This window comes from Acyrthosiphon pisum, chromosome A2 (genome assembly GCF_005508785.2).
Source record: "Acyrthosiphon pisum isolate AL4f chromosome A2, pea_aphid_22Mar2018_4r6ur, whole genome shotgun sequence".
NCBI classification, from domain to species: Eukaryota; Metazoa; Arthropoda; class Insecta; order Hemiptera; family Aphididae; genus Acyrthosiphon; species Acyrthosiphon pisum.
The window spans coordinates 102,843,761-102,854,709 of NC_042495.1; the positions used below are offsets into that span (position 1 = coordinate 102,843,761).

The 10,949-nt window shown below is 26.2% G+C and overlaps 2 protein-coding genes across 2 annotated transcripts; one reads left to right on the forward strand and one right to left on the reverse strand.

Annotated features, from left to right (window-relative positions):
- Nucleotides 1–298: 298 nt before the first annotated feature.
- On the forward strand, nt 299–1,272 carry LOC115034173 (protein AATF-like). The gene is made up of 3 exons (XM_029490032.1): nt 299–316; nt 536–966; nt 1,038–1,272. Exons 1-3 carry the CDS (start codon nt 299–301, stop codon nt 1,234–1,236), a joined length of 648 nt encoding a protein of 215 aa, XP_029345892.1. The 3' UTR covers nt 1,237–1,272.
- A 2,612-nt stretch (nt 1,273–3,884) lies between these two features.
- On the reverse strand, nt 3,885–7,619 carry LOC100168851 (cyclin-dependent kinase 1-like). The gene is made up of 6 exons (XM_001951940.5): nt 7,426–7,619; nt 7,214–7,349; nt 6,993–7,151; nt 5,013–5,176; nt 4,103–4,244; nt 3,885–4,042 (listed from the first exon to the last, which is right to left on the reverse strand). The coding sequence occupies exons 1-6, from the start codon at nt 7,617–7,619 to the stop codon at nt 3,926–3,928; spliced, it is 912 nt and encodes a 303-aa protein (XP_001951975.1). The 3' UTR covers nt 3,885–3,925.
- Between the last annotated feature and the right edge of the window lie 3,330 nt (nt 7,620–10,949).

Consider the following 10,949-nt stretch of genomic DNA (forward strand, 5'->3'; position numbering starts at 1 on the left):
TTATCTAATATTGATCTTATTTTATTGATTAAATTTTTTTAATGTCTCCCCTTTGACATTTCAGACACGTCTTGATGGTTTATTTTAAACTTTGGTTTTCTAGAACTCTAGACCCTGTTACTATTATATCCCAGTCACGCCATGCATGTTCCTTTAAAAATGCATTAATTAAATTGGGTATACACATTCTCTGCCAAAAATTGTAAATTAACTAATAAAGATAAACTACTAAGTAAACCGCACCTGATAATCAAGGTGCTAATATTTGGAAAGCCTGTATATTTCCCAATAAGAAATTATGTATTATAGCTGGCTGGTAGAATGCATACTATACTCTATAAGTCAGTTATAATTTAAAAAAAATTAAGTTGTATACTGTTTTTTATTTCATATATTCTGAAATTGTAAATGTACAAATTTATAATACTGGATTTATTCTATATTTTATTAATTAATAACAAATTAAATCACTTGAGAAGGGTTGCTTTAGAGATTTGGGGTATATGAACTAGATTTATTACAAAAACCTTACTAGTACAATAATTATGTGAATTATCTTAATAGTGATAAAGACAAAGCTACTATGTTGACAAATAAACTGAATCATAAAGACTTGGAACATGTCTTGCAAGCACATCATGAATCATTCAAACCTTATAGAGATGAGACAATACAATTTTGGAATGAACGAACAAAGCTCGTATCAGGAAAAGCTGCAAAATCAGATTTCTCAGCTTTTGATCAACCTACATTATTACAAATTGATCAAATAATGGCTGATAAGACTAAGTTAATTGAACGTACTCAAATCAAACGATCCAAATATTGCATTGTTGGTAATCCAGAATCAATAAACACCGATGTCGATCAGGAAATATTTGATGATGATGATTTCTATCACAAATTACTTAGGGACTATATTGAAAATAAAACTGCTGATATCATAGATTCATCTCAACTAGAAAAGTAAGTTATTCATACAAGTAATTATGTAGACATTTAAATAAACAAAAACCTTTAAAAACAACTATTTTCAGACAATGGTTACAATTACAAAAGCTGAGGAGTAAAATGAAGCGTAAAGTTGATACCAGATCAACTAAAGGAAGGAAGCTCAGATACACTGTTCATACAAAATTGATGAATTTCATGGCGCCAAATGACCAATCCTCGTGGTCTGATGAAGCTAAACAGGATTTATACAATTCTTTATTTGGTAAAAAAAATACTGGTTGACACTTGATGCAATAAATTAAACGTATTCTCACATTATGTTTTTTGTTATAAGTTATTTCATATAATTCTGTAAATTCAAGAACAACATTTTAATTTTCACATTCAATATCTTATACGACTATGCTAATCGTACTTACTGTTGTGTAGATTTTTTCTGGTGCGTAGTGGTCTTACATTTCTTACCGGTCAAACACATATTTTAGGCCAATTATACCATTTTTCAATTTTACCCTTAATAGCATCAATAAAGATTATAGGTAGTTCACATTTTTTACTGGGAAAAGTTGTAAAACATACAATTGATCATTACACATTTCTTCTATTGTATTGTATTGTAACCATCATAATATTTTAACCAGAACACTTTCCCTAAGCACTGATTACAAGTATACAAGTAAGTGAACCATACTACCCTTTCAAATATGACATGTTATTATATTTTATTACTTATAACTAAGGTTCAAAACTTATTGCATTGAAAATTATAAAAATTATGCATGAAATAAGTTATCTTTTAATGGCTCTAAGAAATAAAGACAATTTTCTTTTAATATTTTTAGTTTATTTTGCATATTAATTTACCTTGGAAATTGCATTGAATAATTGAAGGTTTTTTGATATTAGAACTTGAATGATTGTTGATTAGATGTGAGTAAATTTTTGTAGGTACATGGGAAATAAACGATCAACGTCAACTGATGTTATTGGATAGTTTTTTTTAAATATATGAGATAATTTAAACTCAAATCTTCTGGTAGTCTTTCCCTGGCTTCTTTTTCATTTAATATCTCTGGTATTTTTAAATCTGCTGATATTATTTTGGATAAAACAGATTTAATCTTTATTTTTATTTTTTAACATTTTCCTTTAATTTTTCTTTTGTTTCTTAAAGAAAATGTCAACAATAGAAAATTGAATCTTCCATTGGAATTTATTTTTTTCAAGTCTTGTAATTTAATTGTGTAAATATTCAAAATTTAATATTAAATACCAGCTAGGATTCAATATTTTGATCAGAGAAATCATTATCTAAAAAAATGTATGATTTTATAAGAAATATTCTACATTGTTCCTAATATAGCATACTATATGCATAAAAAACAATGTTCGTCTTAAAAAAATGAATATTTTAATAAAAACTTTAACGCAAAAATATGCAATATTTTTAAGTGTTATTAAATTCTTTAAAACTTGAAACAAACTTCTAAATGTTAAATCATTAATCATTTCAATTGGTATTTTACCGAGAACAATTTATGTTGTCTGTACATTTTTGTTACATTACTTTAAGGATACCCTCATGAATTCTTCTCTTTTTCGGGATCTTATAATTATGGTAACGCTTATTTTTATTATTTACTGAATAGTAGTTGGTTTTAATAGTATTATAAATTTACAACTTTATAAGTACCTAATAGTGTATTATTGACTTTTGCGTATTATAATCTAAATATTTATTTTACACAAACATAAATATTAATAATGTAGCCATAAAATAAATTGAAAAAATATCAAACAGATCCATAGGTGTTACTATCATCGTCATTGACCACAATGTCGATAAAATCAAATTTATTAAAAGCGGTGGTAATTAATAGTGATAATAATTTATAGTTTGTATATTATAATCATAGACCTTATAATAATAGAAGGGCAATAGTAGCAGTTCAAACTATATGACACTGCTGGCGGTACAACGAGTACTGCGCACATTAATGAGTACAATATTTTTAAAACCGTACCAGACGTAAAGTACGATAAAATATTATGAATAATAATACATTTGTACTTAGTAGTTTGTACTTTAACTTGAGGTTAGTCTATCATCTATGCTTAAACTACATAAATCACAAAAAAACTAGTCTATTAGTATAAAGGTCTATGATTAATGATTATAATACACTACAAGTAGTTATTGTGGGCATGTTGAACATATGGATGTTTTAAATTATATCAACAATTCCATTCTATTGATATCTTATGAATATTCGTATCTATAAGACGACTAATTTGATGTGTCATATGCGAACGCTTTTGGTGAAAAATTAATTGGTAAATTTACCAGAATTTATCTTACCGCTAAAAATAAATTAAACTTACATCTCTATATTTTAATAATTTATTGGACTAATTGATAAAAAAAAAAAAATTAAAGAAGTCCTGACTCCCACTTAAAACTATCTTTATATTTGAAAAAAAATGTTGGTCACCTTAAAGGATATTTAAAATTTCACACAAACAACAAGTAATATATTTAGCATTTTATTTTATTCAATATAAATTACAGTTTAGAGTTCTAATAAACATTATACACAACTATCGAAAAAATGTATAATAAATAATAATTATTGACAATTTAAATGTAATAACAATTTTTTGGATGAAAAAAAAAAAATTTAAAGATTGTTTTGTATGAATTAGTCTAGATGATCATAGACCTAAAATCGCTCTTTAATCGATTACTAAATCGAATTAGCTATCTGATATGGTGTGCTCCATCTGTCTGGTCACAATTAACATCAGTCTGCAACGATATGCATGTTGAGAAATGAGCGGAGTGGGAAAAGTGTACCGGAATGTTATTAGTTTTATATTAAGTTGTTATAAAAATAGAAAAAAAACTTTAAAATGTATAATTTTATTTTATAATCATCGATTAAAACTATTATTAATACACGCAGATAAACATTTAAAACTTAATCTCAGGAAGAGCTGGTAAAATACTTTTATTTAAATCCTTGAAATAACTATGTTGGAGTGAATCTCTTGCATTGATCCGTTTGCTTGGATCGTAAACCAACATTTGCTAATAAAAAAATGTTACGTATTAAGTATGAAATAAGATAAGTTGGTTATTTGAAATTACCCGCATTAAGTCCACTCCACCAGAACTGAGGTTTTTAACTGAATCTGCCAACATATTATCACTCCATTTTGGAAAAGTCGGCTTATAATCCTTGAGATCGGAAACTCCTGGCCATGTGTCTTCAGTTGGAGTAGTCAAAATCCTATAAAATTTTATTTTAAACAATTGTATTCACTAAACAAGAACAATGACTAAAATTAACAGATACATTGATAAATCACTACTTTAATTTATAATTTAAAATGTTAATGATATGAACAACCCTGATACACTTTGACTTAAGTGAACCTTCTTCAGTTGGGAGTATCCTTGGTCGGAATAAAACTGAAGTACCTAATTAAATATTAGGTTTTAAGTCATCTATGCCATCTATGCTTTCTATGAAGCCGTGGTTATATGACAGGGGGGGGGGGGCTGGCTTGAAATATTTATTTCATTTAAAATATTTTCGATTATTTAGTTATTATATAATATATAACATTATAACCGATCATATTATGATTAATGATTATTTATAGCATGTAAAATAGTAATAGTGAAATAGTGCATGTAAATTTAGTATATCATTAAGAAAAAATAATTAATGATTTTGATTGTGGGGGGCCTTGACAGTTTTACATTAAATTTAGGGGGCCCTATAACAAAAAAAGTTGAGAAGGACTGATCTATAGAGCAAGTGGGTTTTGTCATGTTGTTACCAATGTTTGGTGAATTATTTTTAGTGTAGAAAAATTGTTGAAAGCTATGTTTGAATGTCTTATTAAATGTTATACAGGGCCCAGGTGTTTATTTGTATGTTAAATAGTATAAAGCTTATAAATCTTTGTCTGAGTGTCCAGTTATCAGTCATCCACAAGTCATCTTGTTAATTCATATTTTTCTCTAAAATCATATAAAAGATATAATTTACCTGAAAATACGAAACAATTGATCAATTTCTGAATCACCCTGAAATAATGGTTTTCCTTGTGCCATTTTTGCAAAAATACATCCTATGGACCAAACATCAATTGGGCAGCCGTAGCGTTGTGTGTTTAACAATACCTCTGGAGCTCTGTACCATAGTGTTACTACCTAAAATTATTATTTCTTATTATTGCCTAGAATATTTAAAAAATAATTACAGAGGCTTGTAAGTTCATTCATTAAAAAACAATTGTATATGAATGTAACTATGGTCTTAAAAATGATCAAATATGTACCCGTGTATACCCGTGTATTTAAATATCCGTGAGCTAAAATACTCATATATTTAAAACTCAAATACAATTGTATTTCAGTACTTTGCAGTTCTGACTTAACGATTTCTCCACTTTCTGAACTCAATATGACAGAAAGCATATCATATTATATTTTGTTTTTTAAGCAAAACTTTTAGGTATTCATAAAATACTTAAATAATAGGTAGGTAAGTAATCGAGGGCTATACAACTTTTATTATTAATAAATAACCAATTATTTGAATATAGATAACGTAACATAAAGTATTTTTGAATTCTGAATTAATATGCAATATACACGGGCTTTAATATAATTTTTACCCGCGTGCTCGGGCTCCGTGTACCCGTGTATTCTATTACCCGTTCACAACCACGACCCCTACTATAAAGTATAACCTCATAAATGTGAAAAAAAAATGATTTTAAATAATTTTTTTTATTAATTTATAAGCAAAAATTAATAGCATCCCTATATTTTTAATTTTAAACTTCTTTAAATAAATACATTAATTTTGTTTATGCGTTTGTTTATAGTCAATTAATCTATAATAAAATTATAGACTTGTGGGTCGACTATTATTATTAATGTCTTATTTTGAATCATTTAATAATCTTCATATTGATTATATTTTTAAAATGTAGTGGATTTTATTTTTAAAGTTTTAAAACAAAGAAAATTTTTTTTACCAACCCACTTACATCAAAACTTTTAACAATCAATTTAAATAATTTAAATGCATGATATGTCCAAATTTCCCAAAAACATTGAAATATGCTACAATTAAATACTAAACAAAGTGTCATCTTGAAGCATATTTTTATCTTACCTAGCTTTTAATAAGACTTGGCATGATTGATAAGTAAATTTATGAAATTATGAGCTTTGGTAATTATATTGAGACTACAAAATAATTATTATGTAAGGAAAGTATATTAATCTTGTGTCAATTTGTATGTACAGTAATTTAATTCTTAAGAGGACGTCGTACCTGCATACTAACACAAAACGTATCAAAATGTACAGTTCCAATTTTGTATTGTTAGCTTTAACGTTAGAATGAATTGACGCATCATCAAACTTCAATGAGAGAACACAGATAATGTTCTTACATTTAAGTTTGATCATAGGTAGGTTCACTCTTATATGGAAGTTAACAATACAAAATTTGAATTGCTCTATGTACATTTTAATATATTATGCATTAATAAGATGGAGACATCACACGCAGATAGGGCGTCCTCTTAACTAGTAAAAAAAACAATTAGAATAATTGAAATTTGTTATCTGTCCAAAACGGTACATAAATTGTACACAATATTTCCAAAAATGCGACCAACATTAACTTATAATAGGCATATGAATTATTAAAAATAAATTAAAATAAAATTTTTTTTTTAAATAAATAATTAAATAATATGATGATGTGATCCAAGGATAGATAATTAGTAGTTCAGCAGTAACAGATAAACTTATGATTACTTATTAGGTATATATGAATATAAGATATGTATTTAAGTTTTACTTTGAATTAACCAAATAAGTGTAACTAGAAAATACGTGGTTACTTTTGGTAAATAAAATGGACAGATAAATAAAATAAAATCATTAAACACTTTCTTAATAAAAACAGTTATCAATCCAGAAATATTAAATAAATATTTGTAAATACCTCATGAGTGTACACACGTATTGGCAAACCAAAAGTACGGCCCAAACCAAAATCAGCAACTTTCAGTATATTGTGTTTTGTGTCAATTAAGATATTTTGTGGTTTAAGATCTCTATGTAAAATTCGTCTCACATGGCAAAAGTATATAGCAACTAATAACTGTAAAAAATTAAAAAATTAATTTTATTTAGGTACTGTTTCAGGATATAAATAATTATTACCTGATAAGTGAATGACTTTGTTGTAATTTCATCCAAATGTTTTTTAGGTCTTGAATCAATAAATTTTTTTAAATCCATAGGAACAAACTCAAATACAAGATATAATCTTGAATCATCCATGAGAATTTCTCGCAAACTATTCATATAAAATGTAAATATAATATATGTAAATACTAAATACACCTTAATAAATTTTATATCTAAAACATTACTTCACAATATTAGGGTGATTGAGTTCCTTCAAAATACTAATTTCTCGAATGGCTGTAGCAGGTATACCTTCGTCTTCCATTGCCATGCGTATTTTCTTCACAGCAACAATTTCTTTTGATGAAAGTTCTATACATTTGTACACGACACCATATGTTCCTTCTCCAATTTTTTCCAGTTTATCATAATTATCCATTATAATAATTCTGAAAAATAAAGATTATATAATTTAAAAAGTATGTAGGTATGTAATTCTATGTTGATTGTCGCATTTCGCTCATTAACATTATCATAACTGCTCGGACAAAATTAAATTGTATTTTAATTCAAAAAATAAAATCATGTCTCCTCATTTTTTCCTCTGTTCTATATGTATTTATCACTAAAGGTACCATTACTTCCAAGACTATGGTCTATCCATATTTAATATTTCAGATTTCCACACTTATAATTATCTTCACTATCAGCTCTATAATTTCCTCATTAGTTCAATCTTAATTTATAATTTTTTATACTTATAACTGTCGCCTATTAATTATATACTGAACCATCAATTTATTATTAACTATTAAATATAATAATATGCCTGGCATAAATGTACATATAAATATATCATTTCATTTCATATAATTCTATATAGATTAAGATTCTAGATATCAGATTCAAATTGCCGACACATTTTTTCTTAGGAGTTTAGGTGATTTAAACTTGCTGTTTTAAAACGGTTTTTTTAATAAATACACTGAAACTTGTCATGGAATCAGTGCTTGACTTGGCAAAATTAAAGTAGAGGGACTCTATTTACTTTTAAAAAAAGAGCATCCACATCACTTGTTAAACGTTATTGAGTCTTCACACTCTCAAATTCCCTTACTTAATTCATAAAGAAAAAAATGTATAAATAATCAATTTAAATTAAAAAAAAATATAAGCTAATATTATAAAACATAGGTAATTACTAATTACTAATTACATCATACCTATTATATATATTATAGTAATAAATAATAAATAATAAACAATAACAAATTCAAAAGGATATTAAAAGTAAAAAAATTTTTAATAATTAAAAAAAACTAAACTTTATTATGATATTCTGTTACTTCTATCAACTTAAGTACCACACATTTATATATAAATAAAACATAAAAAATAAAATGTTTAGAGTGAAATCATTGTGTTAATTGAGCTTTTCACGTGTAAGATAGGGAATTATATTGAGCTCGGCCCAATGAAGTCACTTATCTATTCTTTATACCATAATATCACCTTAATTAATAATATTTTGTTTTACATCGATATTCGACCAAATTGTTTTTAATAATTCCGATTTCAATAATTTAATATTTAATAATAATTGAATAATTTAAAGAAAATATTTTTCGTATCTTGTGCGCTCCTTTAAGTTGCATTGGGGTTTTATTTTTATTAGTTTCACTCTAGCCTTTGTAAGACACAACTTACTGATATACATATATTTACTAAAGTGTATAAAGTATTTATTAAAGGATGCAAAAAATGTTGAGCAATTAACTATTACACTATAAACCATCGTATATAGTATGGTTATTTCTGTTTATAATATCAATTAAACTTACTATACTTATTATTTGTGATTTTTAATATAGATATTATGTATTTTTAAGTATTTTTTTTTTACAAATCGGACTGTTATTGTAGATATTAATATTTTCGCTGGGTTGCATAACAATTAATTAAATTTAATGTTCACTAAATATTTAATGGACCAATTGTGGGCCACTAAATCTTGTTTAAGGGTCCATTAGCTCACTATTGATTCTTTAAATGTTTTGTGCGACCTGGGAATAATCTATAATTATAAAAAAAAACCTAACATAAGATTTTATTTGTTTGAGATAACTCCCTTTACTAACGTTGATTTATTTTGAAATATTTGTCATATTGTATTTTTAATGATTTATGGTTCTATAATGTTTAAAAGGAAAGTACTTTAAAATAATGTTAATTATATATTATATTACATAATTATGATTTTTTTGTTGCATTGTTTAATAGAACGTTACACCGACATTAATTGTCTCCGTCTTACAAGTGCGTAACATAGCAAATCTTGCGCTCAGAAATCACGTTTAGCTCCGCTAGTTTACAAATCAGAGTGAATTGACTTCTTATAAAATTTAAATTTGAGATTATTATCTAGGGCATATCATAGGTTTTTTGTTATATTTTAATTTTAAAGCAATTATAATTATTTTAAAATTGTAAATTATTTGTACATCTTTAAATACTCATAACTCGCTTTAAAGTTAAAATGTAACAAAAAGCCTATGAGATTCCCTAGATGACCATCTTACTTCTAATTTTATAAGAGGTCAATTTTTAAACTAACATAGCTAAACGCGATCTGCTGAGCATACAATTTACAATGTTACACAATAAATAAAATTAAAATTAATATTAAAAACTGAAAATGTTTCGTACGATCTACAGACATTTTTCTGCTGAATTCAAATATTTTTTTCAGAATCAAAATTAGACACCGTTAACTAACGTGAAACTTTGTAACAAAATTCAACTCTTTGTGGTCAATGAAATGTTAGCTGTTTATTATATAGATACAATTTGTCGATTAGATTTATCCTTTTATGTCGATCATACTAACGTATGTCATTTTAATAATTCTTTCAAATTGTACAATTTAATATGTTGGGGACTTGACATATAGATGTTTGTGGAAATAGTAACACGTCTTGTAACTTATAAGTGGTATCGTGATGATGTGCAGACGGCGGCTTGATATGCAGAAATGTATTTAATTGTATAGTATTTAACTATATATTAATTAATAATATCATTTAAAAATATTTTATTAATTAAAATAATTTGCTTACAAACACATTGGCGGGACTATGCACACTAGTTGGCTCGTGTTGTCACTTGTCGACGTCGGGAAAAAAAAACGATTGATGTGTAATGCATGTAAACGGAACAAGAGCGCGCCACGTATTCCGTTAGCTGTCTTGTCACGATATTATTATATTTTATAAGCACAGCGTAATTTTCAAATGTAAACGTAATTTGTTTGGAAAATTCTAACAGCATCCAATACAGTGACCCACTTGTAACCTAATGTACAGCGGAGCGACATCTACTTGCCCGCGTCTTTAAAAGAATTAGAAACAATATTAGAAACGCAAAAAAAAAATATTATTATTATTATTATTATTATAGCTATTCAAGTAATTGACAAGAGTGACAAGACTATGATATTATTTTTAGGGTGACCTCAACGCATTTTGTCTACATTTTAACTTCAGACTTCACGACTTTTTCAAATACAATTTTTAACTACAAAATAATTTTTCAAATTAAAATTTAATAAATTTTGTCAAAATTTGATCTTTAAATGCTTATAAAAAAAAATTGTGCCTATGTATTTTTAATATTTTTCAACTGATATTGTAACAATATATCAGGAGCTTTGTATTAAATTTATACACTTTTTGGCCCAACAGATAAAACTTTATTGATATTTATAGAAAAA

Coding starts and splice junctions, on each gene's coding strand:
- LOC115034173 (XM_029490032.1), top strand. Junction 967..1,037: donor GATTCATCTCAACTAGAAAA/GTAAGTTATTCA, acceptor AACTATTTTCAG/ACAATGGTTACAATTACAAA.
- LOC100168851 (XM_001951940.5), bottom strand. CDS start 7,619: ATGGATAATTATGATAAACTGGAAAAAATTGGAGAAGGAACATATGGT. Junction 7,350..7,425: donor AATCACCCTAATATTGTGAA/GTAATGTTTTAG, acceptor TTATATGAATAG/TTTGCGAGAAATTCTCATGG. Junction 4,245..5,012: donor CAATTGTTTCGTATTTTCAG/GTAAATTATATC, acceptor AAAATTTTATAG/GATTTTGACTACTCCAACTG.